The sequence below is a fragment of the Mastigoproctus giganteus genome, chromosome 6 (genome assembly GCF_048544385.1).
Source record: "Mastigoproctus giganteus isolate SK-2022 chromosome 6, ASM4854438v1, whole genome shotgun sequence".
In the NCBI taxonomy this organism is placed as follows: Eukaryota; Metazoa; Arthropoda; class Arachnida; order Uropygi; family Thelyphonidae; genus Mastigoproctus; species Mastigoproctus giganteus.
Window position 1 is genome coordinate 213899468 of NC_143580.1, and position 25861 is coordinate 213925328.

The window sequence follows — 25861 nt, forward strand, 5'->3', positions numbered from 1 at the left end:
AGAACAAAATGTTTTTCATGAATATTTTATTGTGAACAGTGTTGCCGAAGGCAAATATTTGATATTATAGCCATCCCAGTATGCAAATTTCGAGTATCTAATAGAAATCAGTCTACCTCTTTCAGTACTGCACATTATGCAAATTATTCATGCCTGTAAAAACTAGGGTTGCAACCATATCACTTCATTCCCGTTTTTTGGCTTGCTCGTCGGGATAGCCACATCTCCAGTAATCAGGATGGGAAGTCATCATAATTTAGATGTCTTTATGATAGTGGGCTGTTTGGACGATTTTAACCCAGGCAGTTGCAGGCAGAGGTGGCAACGTGTCATGCATTGTCATCTCAGCACTATGGAAGTAGTGTCAGGAGACAGGAACCATTACAAGAAGAATTGGGCAAAGTCGCTTGAGGGACTTTGCTAAATCAACCAGAACAGAGCACTATCTGGCTCTAACAGCAAGAAAGAACCCTACAATGGCCTGTAAACTGTGGCCAAAGGTGAAAACATTCCAAACTGGACTGTGTCGTACGGCTCAATTCAAGTGGACTCTATGGTTTGTATCACATTAAACCACCACAGAGCCCGTCCAAACTGGTGCCATGAACATATGAATTGGAGCCCTGACAAATGGGGTATACTTCTGTTCCCTGATGAGTTCCATTTTGGCCTAAAAACTGATTCTAGTTTTTAGGCCAAAAAAGTTATTTCATCTGGAGACAACAAGGAATGTGGTGCCATCCCTTCAACATCAGAGAAAAGGACACTTAGGGTGGAAGTGGTGTTTTTGTTAGGGATACCATAACTGCACAGAGGTACCGAGAATGGATTCTCGAACCCTACATGTGACTTTTTAGGGGTGTGGTTGGCCCAGATTTTCTTTTCATGCATGACATTATACCTCTTCACATAGAGCTCAAGTGTTGGAGGAGTATCTTGAAACTGAAGGTAATCAACAACTGCCATGGTTAGCACGATCTCCAGACTTAAATCCAATCGCATGCCTTTGGGCATCACATTTCTAGCCGACAGCCAACTCCTTGGTCACTTTGAGCTAAGGTTTGTGCTGGTGGAAGAATGGGATTTCTTGCCACAGAATCTTATAAACACACTTATGTCAAGCATGGTTCACCACTGTCTTGCCTGTTTAGCCGTTAGAGGAGATCATATGCTGTACTGATGTCATGGCCATATTTTCAAGCATCTTGTATAAATTTCTGTAATGCTACTTTTTTTTTTTTTTTTATTCTTATACAACCCCTATATTTTCCCTGATACCTGTTTGAACAGTGAAATGAGGTGACAGCGAGAACTGTCCGAAGACTCTCGCTGTCTCCTCGTTTCACTGTTATTCTATGGCACACCACCATACCAAATTTTGTCCTGCTTCCTTGCAAGCTGTACCCTTTCTGTGTGTTCTCTTAATTTTGTCAAGCAGTGTTTGGAGTCAACTACAATTTTGTCAGTGTAGTTGATTCCAAAACTGATTACAGGTGACCCCCGCTTAACGCTGATAATTCGTTCCGTAAAAACAGAGCGCTAAGTGAATCCGCACTAAGCGAGTGCTGCATTCCTATAAGGTAACATATGTATTTGTGAGTTGCGGTCAGTGCCATAGGATATTTCCTAATCAATAATAAACGGTAGTGAAAAGATGCACAAATGTTGGTCAAAATATTTAATATTCAAATATTTGTACATGTAAAATATTTTGCATTACATACGTATATAATTATGTGGTAGCTACTTACGTATCAAAATTAAACTTAATTCCAATTAAAATCATGAATTTAATTGATCTAAATTGATTTAATTAATGAATTTAATCATGAAAAATGTGTCGATTTTGGGTTGAACTTTGGCCCTCTTCCAAATAAACTAAAAGGGGTATTAATTTTAAATCCCCCGCAGTGTTACCACCCTACAGTAAAGTCAACCGATCCTTCACCGCTTTGTGAAACCTGGCATGTTTTTTTTTTTTTTCTTTCAATATGTAACTTCTTTTAGGCATTCGTTTCCACAAAAGTCCTGCTTCATCTGTGTTAAAAACTTGTTGAGAAGTATAACACATAATATCCCTCTTCAATAATTTTAACAAGTTCTTTTTTGAAAGTTTCAGCTCCTTGATCTGCACTTGGGGCTTCTCCCTGGATTTTAAATCTATTCAACCAGCCCTTACTAGTTTTAAATGGTTCCACATTTTTTTTTTTTTTTTAGGCGAGTTTTCTTCAGATCATCATATTGGCTAATCTCTCTCTCTCTCTCCTTTTTTTTTTTTTCTTAATAATATTTAACTTAACTGAATTCTGCATTAGATATTATCTTCAATAAAATTAGTTAAGGTCTTTCCATTTCAATCCTAATAGCCGGCCTAGCCCTAGTTGCTTGCAGTGGAACAGCTATCTTTCCCGCTGCTAAAATTAATTCTTTATATTTTTTTATAATTGTTCTTACAGTTAAACTTGCAAGTCCTAAATTATGGCACGGTTCCACTTGTCTTTGACCAGAATCGATTCGCTTCAAAACGTCTAATTTTCAAATTCAGTCTTTTTCTTACATTTATAGTCTTCATATTGCACTCAGACGCTGTTGCTTTTTTATTGTTATCGGCCATTATTAACTCTTCGAAAATGTAACTGCGTTGGTTGCATTAATTATGATACAATGTTCAAGTTGCATTAATTATGATGCAATGTTCAAACGGACAGTAAACTGTCCGTTTCGCACGATGTCTAATATGGTACTGAGTGATGACTAGACTTCGGATAAATGCATATAACGCAAATATTACAAGCAATATACTTGATCATTTTTTAAAATGTTGATCTCTGAATTACATAACAAGTCACTGTACTGCATTTAAATTAATGTGCGAGAAAATTTCACTGAGTGTGGGAAAATTTCTCAAGTCGGCACGGGAAACATTTTAATTCTGTTTTGCTATTCATTTTCAAGCTATTGACAACATCAAATTAAACAATTTCGTTAAATATGCCAAAAATGCAATCTGTAAAAGATCATTATAGCCAGATACGGATTATAATATAAGAACAGCGTTATAGCGAATCAGTGTAAATCACGTTATAAGGGGGTCTGCTGTACTATGTGAGATTGGGAGTGATTTTGCCTATAGTAAGAATATCATGTTATGACCTTGTGAAACAGTGGTATGTTCACGGCACAGTTGTTAGCGATAGAATTTGTTTTTAAAAATATTAATGTAACATAAGAAATACTGACTTTTTGAGTACCTTCCAAGACATTAAAATTATTTTTCTCATTCAGTTATCTGTTGAATGCAAAACATTTTATACTTTTTAATAGGAAAACAATTTTATTTGATTTTATTAAGTAACAAATCACATTAGAATTAAAGGAGATGAATTAGCCAACACTGTCAAAATCAATAACAACCTCAAAAACCTATAACTTCCAATTCCATACATAGATTACCGACGAAAAATAGTTATATTTCCTCTTATTGACAAGAATCCTTGCATGAACAAGACCCTAACAAATATCATTACCCCTATTATTGTACCATGGGCGTCGTTTCTAAGAGATGTGAAAAGAAGTAGCAGTATTATTTACAGCTTCAGACAGATCACAGTAATCTGTTAAATTCACTCCTATTAGTTGTTGAAAATCCTCCATATAGTATAACGTCTCTAAAGTAATATTAGTTAATATTGGTAATTGTGGCAAATCATGCATGATAGAAAGCGTAAGCTGTGAAGAGAAACTTCAAATCAGCTATCCAATGTGATAATTCAATTTGTCTAATTCTTCCTTACATTTGTTTAAACTCTCCACTTCCACAACACCTGCTGGCTGTTGCAGTAAATTTCCATACATATATCTGATTAGATATTTTCTATTAGATAGCATAGTATTGACATTTAATTAATTTAATTTATTGATTTTATTAATTTAAAGTATCATGCCCCAAACTAGAGCAGCAAAGCAACGGGCACAAAGTGGCAGGAGTGCTGTGACTCGGGGGAGAACTGAGGGTGGCGATTCTCCAACGCATCAGAGCCTAAAAAAATGTGCGACTTGTGAAATGTTTGCCGAACTCTCTGAAACGGAATGTGATATTGCCATGGGGGATATCTTTGTGTGTGTGCAATGTAAGGAGTGTAAGGAAATCAGGCGACAACTCAGTGTTGTTATGGGCCTATTTAGGCGTCTTCGTAGCCAGGTGGGAAGGAGCAGCAGTGCATAGCACACGCTTCTAGATTAGACCGGGGTTGGAGCCCGTCACCACCAAATACGGAGCATGCGGAAAGGTCAGGGAATGACCACCAAATACGGAGCAATATGGCCTTAGTTGCTAATGCTCCTAAAAACCAAATAACAACAACAACAACAACAACATATGGGCCTATTTGAGAGTTTGAAGGACAGGGTGGATGCCCTCGAACGATCTAAATTGAGGGGCCCATCAGGCTCTCAGCTGCCCACATCAACGCCAGAGCTTGCACTTGGTCATCACGCAACACAGCGGCAACCCCCAAGGTAGAATGCGCTGGTCCCACAGGAACTAGTAGTTATTGGTGACTCTGTTGTCAGGGAAACGTGCTTTGTAAAAAGGATAGGTGGAACAGGACCAGGGTATGTCTGCCAGGGGCAAAGGTTGATGATGTAGAGCGGATATCATCTTTTAAGGGCACAAAAGGTGATATAGTTGTGCACGTTGGCACTAATGATATTAGGAGTAGGAGCAGAATTATTTAACAAGTACAGGTCACTGTTGAACAAAAGCTGACAATTAGGGTTGAATTTGAAAGTGTCTGTAATTCTGCCCAGACACGATAGAAGGGAGTATATGATGAGAGCCTTGTCGATCAATTCGGCCCTGGAAAGATTGTGCAAGGCTCAAGGGGTAGAATTTTTTTCAGCCTGGACTGTACTTGTTAACAGGAGAGACTGCTCTATAGGGATGGGATGGGATACACTTAAATAGAAAGGGTGCAAGAATATTTGCTGATGCTATCGAGGCAGTGTTAGGTGGGTCGGAAAACTGATAGCTTGGGGGGGGGGTACAAGGACTAATATTTTAACAGTAGCCGTAGGCAGAGGTGAAGGTGATTCTTGCCAAATTCTATTAGAATAAGTAGCGACCTGGAGTTTGGGGTGTTGGGGGTTTCAGGGACGGATGGCAGTCATCCTGAAATAGGTGGGTGTATGGGATGTGTTAGGGTAACTAGGAATAGGAGTAGGAGCATGTATACCAATGCTAGAAGTATAGGAAATAAATTTGATGAATTTAAAGTGTTGGTCAAGACATCAAAGGTGGATATTGTTGGGATACCAGAGACGTGGTGTCACACAGATATAAGGAATGCTGAACTGGAATTTGGGGAATACAATGTGTACAGAAAGGATAGGAAGGGAGGAGGTGTCATGCTGTTAATTAAGAAAAACATAAAATCAAAAGAAGTGTATCCAGTTGATATAGATGAACAGTGCACTGTTGAATCAGTTTGGTGTCACTGTTGAATCAGTTTGGTCTGCGAAAGCAAAAATAAGAGTAGGAGTGTGTTATAGGCCTAATGACTTGAATGAGTAAAATGAACAATTGTACAGAGAAATAGAGTTGGCTAGTAAATCAGAATGTCTTATAATGGGGGATTTTAACTTCCCAGATATTGACTGGAACTTGTGGGTTGGTCACTCGCACACTAGTCAGACTTTTGTGGATTTATTGGATGATTGTTTTCTGCAGCAGCATGTTCGAGAGGCAACCAGAGAAAGTAATACTCTTGATCTGGTTATCAGCAGTGATCATCCTTGTATTAAGAGTTTGCAGATAAAGGAACCACTAGGTGGCAGTGATCACAGTGTACTGATGTGGGATTTACTTAAAGATTTAATTACCATCAGGGGTAAAGGAAAGGGTTTTTGCTTCCGTAAAGGTGAGTACAGTGGTCTCCGACATTTTTTAAATTCTGTACAGTGGGATTAACTGACGATGTTACCAACAGTAAATTCTAAGGGAAGCATTCAAGGAATTAATCGTGGATGCTACTAAAAGTTTCATACCCATTAAGAAATATTTTTCAAGGTTTAGGCCTAAATGGTTATTTAATGAGACTCGTAACAGAGAAGAAAAATGCATGGGATGCATATAAATTTTCAAGCGACTCAGAAGCCTATGGCAGATATATGCTAGTCTGTAATCAGGTCACAAAGGAGGTTAGGCAGGCGAAGGCAGATTACGAGAAATCCTTGGCAAAAGATGCTAAGAAAAACAGCAAGGATTTACAGATTAGCCACGCTCGTTATTGGCAAGTCAAAAAAACTGAGAGCATTTAAAAATCTTTCCAATTTTCCTGTTTTGTATAAAAATCAGAGAAAATGCCTGTAAAAATCGGAAAAATGGATGTTTCTGTTTTCCAAGACTGGTTTATAATTTTTTTTTATTCCTGAAGTTAAAAGAAAAGACAGAAAACCACAAAAAAAAAAATTGCAAGGTTTTACTTCTAGTGTATTAGATAATGTACCTTCCCATCCTTGTGAGAATGACATTAACAGCATTGATCCAAATTTTCAAGTTTTATTTTTCCCACCAAATGTGACTTCTCTCATTCAGCCTTTAGACCAAGGCATTATTGAGACTTTTAAAAGATTTTACATGAAAAGGTTATTACAACATTTGCTTTTTTCTGACGAAGATTCAGAAGTCAGCCTTTTGTTTTATAGAAATTTTAACATTTTGGAATCAGTTTTTGATTGCTGAGGCATGGAACGATGTTTCTGAACTAACGCTTGCCCGTGGATGGCTGAAACTCTGGCCAGAGGCTGATTCAGGAACAATATGTAGCAAGAATATTCAACTGAACTCACTCCCAAAAGAAGAATTTGTTAAAATTCTTTCTGTCATTCCTGATTGCGAGGATTGTGGCGAAAAAGACATAGACCAATGGCTTTTATCGGTAGAAAATCAGAAAGAATACGATATAACCAAAACGATATTAAGGAACTCCAGAGATTTATCTCTCAAGTTCCTTAACATAAATCTTTAGCAGCAAAAAAAAAAAGTCAGAACAAATGAAACAAAAAGCAATCAAACATTATTTTAAAAAATTACTCTTTATTTTTTTTTTATTAATATATTATTAGTATTATTTTTAAATTAAATAAATTAGTATTTTTACACTATTTAAAGTCTTTTTCTTTTACTTTAATACATTATAACAGAATTTATTTAATCTTACCTTATGTTCAGTTGTCCGGAAGAGGTCTGACATTAATTATTCTGGATAACTGATGCTCTACTGAAATATTATACAGTTGTAATTAAACTGAACGGCTAAGTTTGGAAAGCATAAAACTGTAGAGTTTTATTAAGTGTTCTTTAAAGATATAATCTTAGAAAATAATTGAGAAGACAATAATTGTGTATGCACTTCTGTTAATCACAGAAAAATAATTAAAAAAATTAAATTAGTAAAAAAAAAAAAAATGAAATGTGCTTAAAGTGTAATGTACTGTGTATATTTAAATAACTTATTTATGTTTGGCTTCAGTTTCTCTTCCACTTTTCTTCTCATTTAGCTCAATTTAATTTGATAAACTTCTGGCATCTCCATCCCTAAACAGTTTCTCATATGTGAACGCAGTTGCAGGATCATCGACAGTTAAACCACTCATATCAAGTAGACCAATGAAATTCAGCTTCATACTACTTACATAAGTGAAGTCTGCTAATTTTCTTTGCCAGAAATTTCTCATAATCTGCCTTAGCTTGCCTCACCAGTTTGTGACCTGATTCACACTAGTTCATACCTATTATAGATAGATTTCTGTCTCTTCTGATAATTTATAAGCACCCTATGTATTTTTCTCCTCTTCCACTAGTTCAAGTCTAAAGGTTTATATCATCAGGTCTAAAGGTTTTTAGGTCTGAACCTTGGAGTATCTCTTTGTTGGTATAAAAAGCCTAGTAGTTTTTATGAGTACTTTCCCAAAGGCTTCCATTTAGATTTTGCTGTTGGTAACATCAGTTGGGCCACTGAATAGATTTTAAAAACTGTCTGAGACCATTGTAGTCACATCTATGAAAGCAAAGCTCTTCCCTTTTGTACATATTCATATTTATAATAGCGCATGTAAATTTTTCTACACAGTTCTTACCCAGTACCCGAACCTTATTCATTCAGGAAACAAAGATAAAGTATAACATATTTTCCAATTTTTGTGAATTTTAATGGTTTTTAAGAATTTTAATAGTTAAGAGTACATAACTTCTTACTATTAAAATTCACTCTTTGAAGCTTTTATTTGCAATCTATTATGAAAACATATTTTTAACTTTTTATAATATCCCCCCTCCCTAATATATCTTACACACGCACTTTAAACCATGTTTTAATATTTTGCTTTTTAAAGTCCACATGTGGGCATTATTTTCACTATCAGTGAAAGAAACCTGAAAGAAATAAAAATCGAAAACCTGTGAACTTTTGCCATTGGATTATGGTAATAAACAAACATAACAAGTGAGGGATGTACATTGTGAGATACCACAATCAAACATGAGCCAACACACTATTGCAATGAGTGGATGGTAAAAATGCCACTAATCTTAAATTCTTGTTTTAGAAAGCTAGATACTAATATGCAAGGAGAGGCTTAACAAAGCCTAAAAAAAATAATAATTTTCTGTTATATCTTTGCCAAAAAATATTGAGCAGAGAAGATCAAAAGTAAAATGTGTGTACATCTACTTGTAAACTGAGGAGAAGTCATTGTGTAAATGCTTTAAAATCAGTTACATGCAGATGTACCCACACTTTAATTTTACAGTTATTACAGTTTACTTTTTTTGTTACTTTTGCAGTTTTATTTTAATTATTATTTTTTTATTTATTTTATAGTTATTTAATTGCATTACAATTATTATTATTATACTTTTTTTTTTTTTTTTTTTTCCAGCCTGATAAAAACGACACTCTGAAGCCTCCTGGTTTTTATATTTCTACTACTTGTGGTCTTTTTCCTGCACCACTTCCTCAAGACAATGAAGATATGGAGAGAGTTGTGCAATATTTCCACTTTTTAGGTGTGTTCCTAGCGAAAGCTTTGCAAGACAATCGCTTGGTTGACCTTCCACTTTCCAGGCCTTTTCTCAAGTTAATGTGTCACGGAGAGGTTTCTAGCAAAATTGGTGATAAGTATGTTTAATCTTTAACTTGCTCTTAGCTTTGTTAATTCTCTAGGCTTGCATCTATCATATGTTTACAGCCTCCTGACTTTTTATCTGTGAAAACTTGAAAAAAAAGCCACTGATTTGCTCTCAGCTGTTTAACCAAAAATCAAAAATAGCATTGATATATTTCTGTTCTCTGGGAATTTTACTTGAAATTCAGTTGTAATGGTGTTTTAAATATAGTGTATTTATAAATTATTTTTTCTTAAGAGGCTTTTGCAAGAACAAGTACTTTCTTGAATTGCAAGAACAAAATCGATTATCTTTATTTCAATTTTGGATATATTTTGTAGGCTATAAGTTGATCTAACCCACAACTCACTAAGATTTAAAGTACTATCTTGCATGTTGATTTAAATTATATATGATTTATCTATATATATTGGTTGGGATATACAGGTAGTTCTCGACTTTACGAGTTAATTCGTTCCTAGCGCACGCTCGTAAAGCGGGAATTTATTTCCCATAGACATAATGTTAAAAATAGGGGTAACGTTATCAACAATAAAATTAGTTAGCTAATTAGTTTATCTTTAATTAGTTTGTTTAAACAACGATTGATTTATCCAAAGAAATGAAAACATAGCCTCTAAAATCAAGCAAATTATAATAATAGAGAAATTATTTATGACTTAAAAATGTTAAAGAATGTTTATTCTTTATCATCATCATCGACTAAGTGCACACTTGTTGATCGCTCATTATTGGCTCGGCACTCGTTGGTCTGTTGCACAAGGAGTCGTCTTTTTAAGAGACATTTGTTTCCAAGATAACCTTCTCTTTTCTTTATAAATTTCAATAGCATGCATAAGCATTTCTTAACGGAATGCACAAATTGCAACTAACATGATTTGCACAGAGTAACAAGTTTACGAAGCTTTAAAAAAAAAGGAATGAAGAGAAGATTCTGAAAATGTATTTATGTTTTTTATATGATTGAAGATTTCAGTAAAGGGCAAACACATTTCACCATAATAATGTAAAAACCCACACAATTCCAGCTATCGGTATTTTCGCAAATGCAATAACATTGAGTTTACTACCTGTTTATAATTGCTTGCAGTAACAGAAAAGCCCAATAAACTGGAAAGTGCAAATTGTTTTATGGTCATGACTTCCAGAAATGTGCTTTATAAAAATGTCACAAAACCATTCAAAATTGGTTCTTATAACATACGATGAAAGTTTAGAGCAACGATGCAAGGAATTCCTTGCAAATATAACACTGATGAAAGTGTGGAGCATTTAATGATTTGAATTGGTAACTAATACACTTTACACTATAAAAATGACCTATTAGGGAGTTATATGGGGAAAATTTGAACTTCCGAGGTCACGGAATGAATTACCAAAAAAAAAATGTTATTGGGTTCACATTACGATATTTTTGCGATACGATGGTAACAGATTAGTATCATAAAGCGGGGTGCACTGTATTGTATAGCTACACGTGTGGAATTAATGTTCATATTTTCGATTTTGTTGATACTTAATATTTGGGGGGGGGGGGACTCGTAAAGCGAGAACTGCCTGTATATTGGTTATGGAATGGGGGGTTTGTTGGAAAGTAAAATTATGTTGTAGTGTTTTAGACAGATTAAATAAGTGTAAAAAACCGTTTAATGCTACTTCCACAACATTGTTATGCAGTTAGTAATAAAACCTTTGTGATTTAATGGGCTGGAACAGAATGCCATCTATGGCATCTCAAACTTCAGTAAGATGACAGTGTATCTCAAACTTCAGTAAGATGAGAACATCCCCCCCCCCCCCACCACCACCACCAAAAAAAAATCATACCACCAAATGTGCAATGGTTTCATTTCTAGGTTGAGGAGTTGCCATTTTTATGGGAAATCATATCCCCCTTCCGTCAACTTACCACTAACATTAGATGCAGCGAAAATTTGTCTCACAGTAGGGTTCCTCCTAATTATTTTCCATTTGGGAATTTCATCCCCCAAGCAGATCTTCTTGACCTCATATAGAATTTTTTCCCCTGTCCAATTATGAGGATTTAAATGTAAATAATACTCTGTGGGGTAGTGCAGATGGCTATGGAATGGGTCAAATTTTAGAGAATATTCTCAAATAACGAACTATTCTAAATTTGGGGTTCAGTACCTTTTTCCATATGCCATATATTTATACCCATATATTCACCTGTATTTTTACTGCCATTGATCTTTCTGTTTAATCCCCTTCTCTCCTCTCTGTGTGTATGTTGAGCGGTCAAAAAGAAAGGAGGTGATCCTTCCCCATGATATCCAGAGCCAATCAATATTAGCATTAGCATTAGTAGAGGCATTTGATGCAAGAAAGCAAGCTTATGCAGCATCAGCCAAAAAAAAAAAAAAAAAAAAACCACTTCCGCTTCACCCCTCTGTTCATTCAAAATACCTGTCCAGCTGAGCCTTAAATTTATTTAGGCTATCAACTTCCACGACAAGGGATGGAAGTCTGTTCCACCAACCAACCACCCGCTGGCTAAAGGCAAATTTCCGCACGTTTATCCTACATCTGTCTTTCCTCAATTTGAATTTATGCCCTCTCAGGTGATTATTCTGCGCGAGAGGAAGAATCCCCTCAGCATTGAGCATGCTCAATCCATTCAAGGCTTTATACACCTCTATCAGATCACCTCGCTGGTGCCTAGTCTCCAGACACTGTAATTTGCAAAACTTAAGCCTTTCTTTGTAAGAGCACCCCTTTGTTCCATCCACTAATCTTGTTGCCCTTCTCTGTACTCGTTCCAGCAGCTCTACATCCTTCCTGAAATGAGGCCTCCAGACCTGTATACAGCACTCTAGGTGTGGCCTAACCATTGCCTTATACAAGGGAATAATCACCTCCTTATCCTTGCTAGAAAAATTCCTATATATCATTGACAATACACCATGAGCTACTCTTGCAGCCCGTCTGCACTGCTGAGAGAACTTCATATCTGCCTGCACAACCACCCCCAGGTCCCTTTCATTCTCTACCACTGTCAGGGTAGTACAACAGAGTTGATACGTTGCTCTGGGGTTGCTGTTTCCCATATGTAATACTTTACATTTGTCAATGTTCATTTGCCACCTCTCAGCCCATTTCCTCAACCTTTCCAAATCCTGTTGCAGCAGCATATTACCACTCTCTGTCTTCTCCCCCTCAGCCACCCCTTTATCCACAGCAGCAATTTGCCTCCAATGTCACACTGCTCCAATTTGTGCAGCAGTCTTCCATGTGCAACAGTATCAAAAGCCTTTCTAAGATCCAAGTATATAATATCAAAGTTATTCCCTGCATCCAGTTCCTTTGTGACTGCATCATAGTATCCAATAAAATTGGTCAGGCAAGACTTCCCTTTAACAAAACCATGCTGTGTCCGAGCTATAACTGAAGTCTTGTCTAAATGACCCTGCAGTGCTTCTTTAACTAGTGCCTCCATTAATTTTCCTGGAACAGAAGTTAAACTCACAGGTCTATAATTACTTGTGTCAGCCTTCGATCCTCCTTTGTGAATTGGGGTCACATTTGCACATCTCCAGTCTGTGGGTACCTCCCCTGAGTCCAAGGAAGCTCTCATAATTATGGCTAAGGGTTTGCTTACTTCCTTTGCTGCCTCCTTTAATATAACTGGATAGATCCCATCCACCCCGGGTGTCTTTTTTATGTTTATCCTCAACAATTTCTCCTCCACTTTCCCCTCAGTTATTACAAGATTATCTAGCTCACTGCCAGAGTTCCACTCACCTCTGGCATTCCCCTCCCTGAATAACTCCTCATGTGTGAATGTCAATGCAAAATATTCATTTAGTTTGTTAGCTACCCGAGCAGGATCATCAACAGTTGACCCATCGATATCAAGTGGACCAATCTGATTCATCCCCTTCCTTCTAGAGTTTACATAAGTAAAGAACTCTTTGCTGTTTTTCTTTGCATCCCTTGTCAAAGATTTCTCATAATCTGCCTTCGCCTGCCTAACCTCCTTTGTAACTTGGTTACAGATCAACTTGTATCTATCATAGGCTTCTGTGTCATGTGTTAATTTGTATGTATCCCATGCATGTTTCTTCTCTGCCATATGCCTCATCAGTTCATCTGACATCCATTTAGGCCTAAACCTTGAACAATATTTCTTAGTTGGTATGTAAAGCATAGTAGCTTCCAAGATAAGTTCTTTGAATGCTTCCCATTTTGCATTTGCTGTTGGTAACATCATCAGTTGGTCCCACTGTATAGAATTTAAATACTGTCTCAGTCCATCGTAGTTGCCTTTACGAAAGCAATAACCGTCCCCTTTACCCCTAATGGTAGTTACCTCTTTGAGTAAATCCCACTTCAGCACACTGTGATCACTGCCACCTAGTGGTTCATTTATCTGCAGGTTCTTAATGCATGAAGAATCACTGCTGATAATCAAATCAAGAGTATTCCTCCCTCTAGTTGCCTCCCGAACATGCTGATGTAGAAAACAATCATCCAATAAATCCACAAAAGCCTTGCTAGTGTGTGAGTGACCAGCGCCAAAATTCCAATCAATATCTGGGAAATTAAAATCTCCCATTATAAGACTCTCTGATTTACTGGCCCACTATTTCCCTGTACAGTTTGTTATTATACTCATCAGAGTCATTAGGCCTATAGCACACTCCTACTCTCAATTTTGATCTCCCAATGCTTATGTCACACCAAACTGACTCGAAACTGCACTGTCCAGCGATGTCCACTGGCTTCACTTCCTTGGATTTTATGTATTTCTTAACTAATAGCATAACCCCTCCTCCCTTCCTATCCAGTCTATCCTTTCTGTAGACGTACTCCCTAAATTCCAGTTCTGCATTCCTTATATCTGTGTGACCCCGCGTCTCTGATATCCCAACAATATCTGCCTTTGATGTTTTGAGCAATACCTCAATTTCATCAAATTTATTTACCAAGCATTGGTGTACATGCAGGTATACATGCACCTGTTTCTCTTCTTGGCAAACTAACACAACGCATGTGTTTACTTGTACCGCAATGTCTCCCAACAGTCTCTGAAATATCCTGCATCTTGTTTTTCAGGCTTCTGCTCATTCCAATAGAAGCAGTGCAAGAATCTCTATCACCTCTGCCAGTGGCTACTGTTAATCTATTCGTCTTTGTCTCCCCCCAAGCTAGCAGTTTTCCGGCCCACCTAACACTGCCTTGATAGCATCAGCAAATATTCTTGCACCCTTTCTATATGTCACAGAAGTATTGTCCAAACAGCAGCAAGTAACAGCAACAATTCCAAAAACATTCACATGATTTCCACAACTATGGTAGGATGCACAGCAGCAGCAAGAAACGCACAGAATACGAGTTGTACACCGCATATCCCCGGAGCAATATGGCTTTAGTTGCGAATGCTCCTAAAAAACCAAAAACAACAACCACCACCACCACCACCAGGCCAGGTTAAGACATCTTTCATCAGAATATGTAGACTCCAGCTCTAAATATAATTTATCTTGAAAAGCAGTTTCAATATTCCTGGTAGTCATATTTCCCTTCTCCAAACTAGGTAAGAATACAAAATTCCTGTGCATCCTATTGCTCTCACCAGCTGCAAAATCCTGGGGGAGGGAACCTTGTGGGATTAGAGGACAGGGCATTTTTGACATGTTACGTCAAGGTGCTCGGTATATTCTTACCATGTGAACGTCATATTCAAAAATTTCATTACTTCATACATATAATCCCTACAATTTCTCACTACTGAACATATGAATAGTCAAACTAATTAAACAAACTTAGCTACAAAAAGTTCTGAACCTCACAAGCACTTCCTCGTTCTCTTCACAAATATACTTATTATTATTATTATTTATTATTATTATTATTATTTAGCATAAGGTGCAAGGAAGCTTATGCTGCACCAGCCCAAGTTACAGAGAGAGAGAGAGAGAGAGAGAGAGAGAGAGAGAGAGAGAATAATGATGATATCCAGCTCAGGACCTTGGGTGTGCCAAGCCCATACCCACCAGAGCCCCTGGGGTTAAACTTAGTCTCAGTTTCAATCGAAGCAATGTCCATTTCCACTTATAGTCAACTAAGCTCCCCTTACTTCTAACAGAATCCTAATTATCAACTGATTCAACCACTGCTCATTTCAGTTGTCCTAATTATTTTTATTTGCTGTATGATTCCTTTTGCTTCAAAGGTGGTACTTGTGCATATGTCTGCTCTGGTATTCCCTGTTAGAGACTTAATTTGGATTCTCCTCTTTTTGATCTTCTCTGGCTTAAAATCTCTCTACTCAGTTGTATCAAATTAATTTGTTGCCTCTGTCATTCTCTTAACTTTACTAACCACTTGGAACTGTTTGGCTTTCTTTCTTTGAAACTTGGCTTTCTCCAGTCCGATTTTCCTATCAGTGAGTTAAATTTCCTTGGCAATTTTAATCTTCAAAACTCCAACTAGCTTCTGTTTTCTAGTCACATGGACTCAGCTGGTCGAGATTGAGGTGTTTGCAATTACTAATGACTTGCACAGGTTGTTCATTTGCCTACCAGAATAGTGAACAACCCTAACCACATAGTCAAGATGAGTGTTCCTATGGGCACCTCAGATCACAACTTAGTGGTGGTCTCTTCTCCATTGGAGCCATTCTCGGCTTTGTGTTGTTTAGCTTTACAAGGATGCAAAATGGGTTAACCTGCAAGATTTCTATTTTTCTTTTTCTTGGTTGGATTGCTGCTGCTTCTGATCTCAATATTTGCCCAGATCAAGTCAAGGAAATTATTCTTGTACATATGAAATCCTTTATTTCACACTTCACTTTAAAATCTCATCCTTTATCTAAAGCTTGGTTTCCTAATAAGGCTGTCTGATCAAGATAAAAATGTATATTGCAATTGTCCTTCATCCAGATCTCCAGATTCATTTCCTGCATACACCAGAGCTCACAATAATTGCAAAGCAGTTATTAATCAGTCCAAACTGGACTGATTAATAACTGCTTTGCACTTACTTTGCACGTTGAACTTACTTCTTGTCCAATCAGTTGTCTAGCATTCTGATCACTTGCCAAAGCTATTGGCTGCTGGTTTTGTCTCTCTGTACTCCTACCTGATGATTCTCTTGCCACCCTAGCTAAAGATAAAGTTGATCTATTTGCATTAGGCCCAAATGGATGTCAGATGAACTAATGAGACTTGAGGCTGAGGAGAAAAATGCATGGGATAAACATAAATTGTCAGGTAGTAGTGGCATGTGATGCAAGAAAGCAAGTGTATGAGCTTATGCAGCATCAGCCAAAAAAAAAAAAAAAAAATCACACCATTCCCTCCAAATGCGTGTCCAGTTCTTCCTTAAATTTATTCAACCTATCAACTTCCACAATGACAGATGGAAGTTTGTTCCAGCAATTAACTACCCGTTGGCTAAAGGCAGATTTCCGCACATCTATTCTACATCTGTCTTTTCTTAATTTGAATTTATGCCCCCTTAGGTTCGTAATCTGAACAAGTGGAAGGATCCCATCAGAATTCAGCATGCTCAACCCATTCAAGGCCTTATACACCTCAATCAGATCACCATGCAGGTGCCTAGTCTCCAGCTACTGCAATTTGCAGAATTTAAGCCTCTCTTGGTAAGAGGATCCCTTCATTCCCCTCATCAATCTTGTTGCCCTTCTCGTACACGTTCAAGTAAATCTACATCCTTCCTAAAATGAGGCCTCCAGACCTGTACGCAGTACTCAAGGCGTGGCCTGACCATTGCCTTATACAGAGGGACAATCACCTCCTTCTCCCTGCTAGCAAAATTCCTATATATCATTGACAAAACCCCATGATCTGCCCTGGCAGCCTGTCTGCATTGCTCGGAAAACTTCATATCTGATTGCACAGTTACTCCCAGGTCTTTTTCATTTTCTACCACCTTAAGTGTAGTACCACACAGTTGGTACGTTTCTCTGGGGTTACTTCTACCCATATGCAGTACTTTGCATTTGTCAAGGTTAAACTTCAGCAGTAGCACACTGCCATTACTGTCATTAACAACCTTGCCAACCTTTGTATCATCTGCAAACTTCGACATTAAGCCTGATATACCTTCATCAATATCATTGATAAATATACAAAACAACAGTGGACCTAACAGCGAACCCTGTGGGACACCACTAATAACATTAGCCCATGAAGAGCAGCACCCATTGATTACCACCCTCTGTCTTCTCCCACTTAACCATCTTTTTATCCATTGTAGCAACTTACCCTTAATACCATTCTGCTCCAATTTGTACAATAGTCTTCCATGCTCAATAGTGTCAAAAGCTTTCCTGAAATCCAAATATATGATATCAAAATTATTTTTTGCATCCAGTTCCTTTGTAATGACATCATGTTATCCTATCAAATTTGTCAGACAAGACTTTCCCTTAACAAACCCATGCTGTGTCTGAATTATTGCTGCAGTCTTGTCTAGATGATCCTGCAATGCATCTTTAACCAGTGACTCCATTATTTTATACGGAACACAAGTTAAACTAACTGGTCTGTAATTACTCGTGTCACCCTTCGATCCCCCTTTGTGAATTGGGGATACATTTGCACATCTCCAGTCCGTGGGAACCTCCCCTGAGTCCAAGGATGCTCGCATAATTATGGCTAAGGGTTTGCTTAGGTGCTTTGCCGCCTCCTTTAATATAACTGGATAGATCCCATTCACCCCAGGTGCTTTTCTTACATTTAACTTCAACAGTTTCTCTTCCACTTTGCTCTCAGTTATTACAAAATCATTAAGTGTCCTGCTACAATTTGATAACCTTCTGCCATTTTTAAACCTTAATAATTCCTCATGTGTGAATATAGATGCAAAATACTCATTCAGTTTGTTTGCATATGAGCAGGATCATCAACAGTTGAACCATCAATGTCAAGTGGACCAATCAGATTCATCCCCTTCCTTTTAGAGTTTATATAAGTAAAGAAATCCTTTACTGTTTTTCTTAGCATCTTTTCCCAAGGATTTCTCGTAATCTGCCTTTGCCTGCCTAACCTCCTTTGTGACCTGATTACAGACTAGCTTATATCTGCCATAGGCTTCTGAGTCGCTTGATAATTTATATGCATCCCATGCATTTTTCTTCTCTGTTAAGAGTCTCATTAGTTCATTAGATAACAATTTAGGCCTAAACCTTGAACAATATTTCTTAATAGGCATGAAACGTTTAGTAGCATCCACGATTAATTCCTTGAATGCTTCCCACTTAGAATTTACTGTTGGTAACATCGTCAGTTTATCCTACTGTACAGAATTTAAAAACTGTCGGGGACCACTGTACTCACCTTTACGCAAGCAAAAACCCTTTCCTTTACCCCTGATGGTAATTAAATCTTTAAGTAAATCCCACATCAGTACACTGTGATCACTGCCACCTAGTGGTTCCTTTATCTGCAAATTCTTAATACAAGGATGGTCGCTGCTGATAACCAGATCAGGAGTATTACTCTCTCTGGTTGCCTCACGAATATGCTGCTGCAGAAAACAATCATCCAATAAATCCACAAAAGTCTGATTAGTGTGTGAGTGACCAATCCACAAGTTCCAGTCAATATCTGGGAAGTTAAAATCCCCCATTATAAGACATTCTGATTTACTAGCCCACTCTATTTCTCTGTACAATTGTTCATTGTACTCATTCGAGTCATTAGGCCTATAACACACTCCTACTCTTATTTTTGCTTTTGCTGTGCTTATCTCACACCAAACTGACTCAACAGTGCACTGTTCATCTATATCAACTGGATGCACTTCTTTTGATTTTATGTTTAGGTGATACAGAAGTCTGTGATAGTTACAAGCTAGTCTGTAATCAAGTCACAAAGGAGATTAGGGAAGTGAAGGCAAATTATAAAAAATCTTTGGTAAAGGATGAAAAGAAAAATGGCAAAGACTTTTTTACTTATATCAACTCTAAAAGGAAGGGGATGAATCAGATTGGTCCACTTGATATCAATGGTTTGACTCTAGATGATCATTCTCAGATAGCTATCGAAGTAAATGAGTATTTTGCATCTACATTCACGTACGAGGAGTTATTCAAGGACGAGAAGGCCAGATGTTAATCAAATTCTAACAGGGAGTTAAATGATTTTGTAATAACTGAGCGCAAAGTGGAGGAGCAACCGTTGAAGTTAAACATAAAGCACTTGGGGTAAATGGGATCTATCCAGTTATATTAAAGGAGGTGGCAAAGGAAGTAAGCAAACCCTTAGCCATAATTATGAGATGTGTAAATGTATCCCCAATTCACAAAGGGGGATCTAAGAGTGACATAAATAATTACAGACCAGTTAGTTTAACTTCTGTTCCTGGTAAAATAATGGAGTCACTTGTTAAAGATGCACTGCAGGATCATCTAGACAACACTGCAGTAATAATTCAGACACAGCATGGGTTTGTCAAGGGTAAGTCTTGTCTGACCAATTTGAGTGTACACTATGATGTGGTCACAAAGGAACTGGATGCAAAAAAATAATTTTGATATCATATACTTGGATTTCAGGAAATCTTTTGATACTGTTGCACATGGAAGTCTGCTGTACAAATTGGAGCAGCATGGCATTGAGGGCAAGTTGCTGCAATGGATCACAGGATGGTTGAGTGGGAGAAGGCAGAATGGTAATCAATGGATACTGTTCTACTTGGACTAATGTTATTAGTGGTGTCACTCAGGGTTTGGTATTGGGCCCATTGTTGTTTTGTATATTTATCAGTGATATTGATGAAGGTATATCAAGCTCAATGTCAAAGTTTGCAGATGATACAAAGGTTGGCAGGGTTGTTAATAACAGTAATGACAGTATGCTGCTGCAACAGGATTTGGAAAAGTTGGGTAGATGGGCTGAGAAGTGGCAACTGAAGTTTAACATTGACAAATGCAAAGTACTGCAAATGGGGGAGAAGTAACCCCAGAGAAATGTACCAACTGGGTGGCGTTACACTCAGGGTAGTGGAAAGTGAAAGAGAACTGGGGGTAAATGTGCAGTAAAATATGACATTTTCTTTCAGTGCAGACGGGCTGCCAGAGTAGGTCATATGGTCTTGTCAATGATATACAGGAATTTTGCGAGCAGGGATAACGAGGTGATTATCCCCTTCTATAAGGCAATGGTTAGGCCACACCTTGAGTATGGCATACATGTCTGGAAGCCGTATTTTAAGAAGGATGTAGATTTGCTAGAACAAGTATAGAGAAGGGCAACAAGACTGATGAAGGGAAAAAGGGGTGCTTTTATGAAGAAAGGCTTAATTTCTTCAAATTGCAGCTTCTGGAGACTAGGCACCTGCGTGGCAATCTGATTGAGGTTAATATGGCCTTGAATGGAATTCTTCCTCTTGCTCAAATTACAAACCTGAAGGGGCATAGATTCAAACTGAGGAAAGATAGTTATAGAATAGATGTGCGGAAGTTTGCCTTTAGCCAGCAGGTAGTTGATTCTGGAACAAACTTCCATCTCTTGCTGTGGAAGTTGATACTTAAATAAATTCAAGGCAGAAATAGACTAACATTTGGAATGAATGGATCAGTGAAGTGGGAAAGGGTTTTTTTTTTTTTTTTTTTGTCTGATTCTGTATAAGCTTGTTTTCTTTCATCATGTGCCTGTACTAATGCTAATGCATCCCACTTCTTTTTAACTCTTGCATTCACAGTCTTGGTAAATCACTTCCTACCATTCCCAGTACATCCCATTCAGTGCCTCCTGTCGTCTTCCATCAAAAGGGATGGTAGAAGAATTTTGAACAGTCTTGATGCCAAGAAGGCTCCAAGTCCTGATTGTGTTTCTCCACTTGTTCTCGATACCTATGTTCCTGAGCTTACTCTTTCTACACTTGCCTTTCTACACTTGCCTATTGCACTATTGTTTTTTATTCTGCTTGGAAATTTGCTCATATCCAGCCGGTTCTGAAAAAAAGATGAAAAATCCCTCCTATCTAATTATTGTCCCTTCTACTCTTTCTTAAGTAACGAAGTAATCCGTTAACTTCCTAGAAACCTTCCATCTGACCAATGATTGCCAATATGGATTCCATCAGTGTTAATCCACTGGTGAACTTGCTTGTGTTACCTATTTGTGGAAATTCATGATGAAACTATGGTGAAACTCAAGCAGTTGCTTTTGGCCATGTTTGCTATAAGGGTCTTTTAAATAAGCTTCTGTCTTAAGGATTGCCAACTTTTTTTTTTTTTTTTTTTTTGTAATTGAATATCCAGTTTTCTCTCTGACTGTGCACTGTGAGTGATGGTAAACAGCTCTCACTCTTCTGACTTCTCCATTAATGCTGGCATTTTTTTTTTTTTTTTAATGAAACTCTAAACACAAGCGGTATTAGACAGCTATATTACTGTGCATGGGTTGTTTTGGAAAAAAAAACATAAGTTGAGGGAATAAATGAAGAAGAAGAGGTGATTCTGTAAGTTTAAAGTTGGACAGATAAAGGATTCTGATTGGTTTCCGTGCGCTTTGACCGGTTTAGATGAGGCAAATTATAGAAGCCGATTTAGAACAGTAGCCATGGAAGCCATGCAGAAAGGTTCAGTTCTTTCTCTCACTCATTTCTTCTTGTATATTAATGTTTGTTTGTTTTGTTATTTGGTTTTCAGGAGCATTAGCAACTAAGGCCATATTGCGCTGGGGATATGCAGTGGTCATTCCCTGACCTTTCCGCATCCTCCGTATTTGGTCATCACGGGCTCGAACCCCAGTCTAACCAAGAAGCCTGTGCTACGCACTGCTGCTCCTGCCCACCTGGCTACGGAGGCGCCTGTATATTAATGACCTTGTTCTATTGACCGAAAATCTTATCCGTAGTTTTGTTGATGATAGCACACTGCATTCCACCTTCTAGTTTAAGACAAATTATAGCCATAGTTGCTAATGCGCCAATAAAATCCAAATCTAGTTTAAGAAACCTTGCCCTGCACAAACAGTTTCAACTTCTCAAATTTCTGCAACCAGTTCCTTAAATGCTGATCTCCAGTGGGACAAAAAAAACTTAGTTAATTTGAATCCTTCTAAAACTCAGTCCTGTCTTATATCTTGCAAAAAGGATTCTTCTGCTCTTTTGCTTATCTTCGAGAACACTCAGATTTCCAGACAAGATCACATATATCTCTATTAGGGATTACTCTGACTTTTAATCTGTCTTGGCAAACACATCACTAATGTTTCACAAATCGAGAGTTTAGTGTCAAACAACACTGACTACAAAATGCAGTGCAATGCCCAAGGGTGTCACACACATGTTCAATCACATTTAAGTCTGGTGATTATGCTGGCCATGGCAGTCGTTAGATATCTTCATTTTCAAGATTTTCTTCCACCACTTGAGCTGTATGTGCAATGGCATTATTGTGCATGAAAAGAAAATCTGGGCCAACCACACCTCTAAAAGTTGCACATAAAGTTTAAGGATGTGTTCTGGGTACCTCTATGTATTTGGTACCCCTATCAAAAACATGAAGAGGGGAGCGGCTGATGATCATTATTCCATCCCACACAAGAATACCGCCTCCACTGTAAGTTTCCCTTTACCTGATGTTGGAGGGATGATAATGCATTCCTCGTTGTCTCCAGATGAAATAACATCTAGAATCTGTTTTTAGGCTAAAACAGGACTCATCAGAGAACAGAACTGTTACCTCATTTGCCAGGGCTCCAAGTCACACATTCGTGGCACTAGTTTCAGTGAGCTGTGCAGTGGTTCAGGATACAAAGTATGGTGGTAACTGGGGTTTTCCCCTATACACCTCTTGTGCATCTGTAAGGGCATAGTGCCAAGGCAGGCAAGTGTGTATATGTGGATGTGTTAGAGTGTGTATATGTGTGTGTGTGTTCTGTTGAGTGTTGTGTGCAGGCTCCTGGCATTTTGCAACCAGGGATCACCCAGTTTCCTGCCCCCGACTCCCATCCCAATCCTTGTTGAGGCAAGCAGGCTCTACTACCCAAAAACTCTTACTGAGGTGTCCAGGCAAGCTGGAAACCTCAAGGTAAAAAAGGAAAGGAAAAGTTTATAGAAGTATGGGAACTGGCAGGGAAGGAAAGAGGATAGAAAGAAAGGGGATGAAGAAAGAGATATCCCCCGAAACATGAAGGGTTTAAACAGGTTAATGGGATACAAACTAGCTTGCTTGCATAGAGTCCACCTGATTTGAGCCTTCGTAATGCAGTCTGGAAATGTTTTCACCTGTATCCATAGCAACCTCAAAAGACAGTTGATGACAGGACATCATAGGGTTCCATCGTGGTGGTAGAGCTAGATAGCTGTCTGTTCTGGTTGATGTGGCTCGGATGACATTGGCCAGCTCTTCTTGTAATGGTTCCTGTCTCCTGAAACTGCTTCCATAGTGCCAGGACAACACTTCATGACACATTAAGCCAATGTACCGCCTGCAATTGTCCGGTTTCAAGTCATCCAACAGCCCACCATCTCAAAGAATCATCTAAACAGTGATGACTTGCCAATCTGAGTACTAGTGATGTGGCTGTCCCATTGAGCAAGCCAAAAAAAAATGGGAATGAAGCAACATGGTTGCAACCCAAGTTTTTACAGGCATGAATAATTTGCATAATGTGCAGCTCTGTAAGGTGGTAGGTCAATTTATATTGGATACTGAGAATTTTCATGGCAGGATGCGTATTATATAAAATATTTGCCTTCGGTGACACTGTTCACAATAAAATATTCATGAAAAATATTTTGTTCTGTTAATTTTGTCAAGTAGTATACTTTTTCCTTCTGAATGAAATATTGATGTAGCCAGTTCCTAAAAACTTGACAAATCCTCCCTTCTAATTATTGTCCCATTGCACTTATCTCTACTCTTTTCAAAGCAATGGGGAAATCCATCAATTACCAAATCTTAAACTGCCTCAAAATTTTCCCTCTGATCAGTGATCTGTTTGTGCCGATCCATTAGTGATATATTGGTTTTTGTTGTTTGTGTTTGGACAACTTCAATGGTGAAACTTATGGAGTTCCTTTTTAATAAGCTCTCAGCTTATATATTGCTATCTGTTTTTGTAATGGGGTTGCCAATTTTCTCTTTCACTGCTCGCTGTGGGTGATGGTAGATGCTCTCGGTCATCTAGCTTCTCCACTAATGCCAGTGTCCTCCAAGGATCAGTGGTTTCTCCTATTCTTTTCCCTCTTGTATATTGAACTTCTTTCCCTGACTGGAAATGCAGTCTGTAGTTTTGCTGATGATAGCAGACTACATGCTACCTTCCTGTTTGAGAACCCAAGCTTTGCCCAGCACAAACAGCTTCAATTTCTTGAATATACACCACCACCAATTCCTTAAATGGTGTTTGCTGGGAAATTTTCTAATGGAGTAAAGAAACTGAGTTACTCTCCGTTGTGCCGACCAGGCTAGCCGGGTGGGTAAAGTACCTGCCTGGCAACCCAAAGGTCGCAGGTTCGAATCCTGCCTCGGGCTTGGATCAGAGTAGCACAAAAACTTTGGGAGGTGCATTATAGCCACAGAAGCCGATCCGCCAAAAACTAACAAAAAAAAAAAAAAAAAAAAAAAACCTCAGTCCTTTCTTATTTCTCTTATAAAAGAGTCTACTTCTACTACTGATCTTCACAGTGATACATCTGTAGGCAATATAACATATCTCTATTGGGGATCTCCCTTACTTCTAGTGTTTCCCTTGGCATATCATGTCAGAAATATTGTTTATTCTGCATCAAGAAAAAAATAAGTTCGCTTTTTTTTTTTGATGGGGTGGTGCTCCCACAACCTTGCTCAAGCTCCTTGACTCTTTTCAGATGGGGACAGTCAGTCTAATTAATAACCTATATCTTATAAAGTCTCTTCACTTTGTCTCATAAATGTTCAGTTTCTGCTGCACGTCTTTTGTATAGACATTTCTTCTGTCCTCAGCCATGTCGAGAGTAAATGAAAATCCATTCGTTTATTTATTTATTTAATATTACTTCCCTGGACTGTCATTCTCTTCCAAACCAGTTTGGACACTTGCTTTAGTCAGTCAATATCCATTCACTGTCCAGCTCAGAGAACCAGCTTTTTCTGTTCCTCATTTATCCATTCTACTTTTCTCTAGAACAACCTTCCTTCATGTGTATTTCTTGAAAATTACAAGCCACACATATTCAAATTTAATACCAACAAGTATCTTCTACTGAGTCCCCTCCAACCCCAACCAACGCACAATAATGTGTATGATGGCTTCTCATACCGTTTATGATATGGAGTTTTGATGTGTGACATGGAAGCCTATGGTAGATTTAAGCTGGTCTGTAACCAAGTCACAAAGGAGGTTAGGCAGGCAAAGGCAAATTACAAGAAATTTTTGGCAAAGGATGCAAAGAAAAACAGCCAAGAGTTCTTTACATATGTAAAGAACTCTTGGCTGTTTAAAAAACTCTTGAAGGAAGGGGATGAATCAGATTTCTCCACTGGATATCGATGGTTCAACTGTTGATGATCCTGCTCAGGTAGCTAACAAACTAAATGCGTATTTTGCATTTACATTCACACATGCGTAGTTATTCAGGGAGGGGAATGCCAGAGGTGAATTCAACTCTGGCAGTGAGCTAGATGATTTTGTAATAACTGACAGCAAAGTGGAGGAGAATTTGTTGAAGATGAACATAAGAAAGGCA

General features: G+C 38.0%; 1 protein-coding gene across 8 annotated transcripts in view; it reads left to right on the plus strand.

Annotated features, from left to right (window-relative positions):
• The window catches only part of Ufd4 (ubiquitin fusion-degradation 4-like), a 729475-nt gene that overhangs the window by 590243 nt on the left and 113371 nt on the right, over positions 1-25861 (plus strand). For all 8 annotated transcript variants that reach the window (XM_090376711.1, XM_090376719.1, XM_090376714.1 and 5 more), the window contains one exon: positions 8941-9179. In XM_090376711.1, the coding sequence (XP_090232837.1) occupies positions 8941-9179 (239 nt within the window). The remainder of the gene's footprint in view (positions 1-8940; positions 9180-25861) is intronic.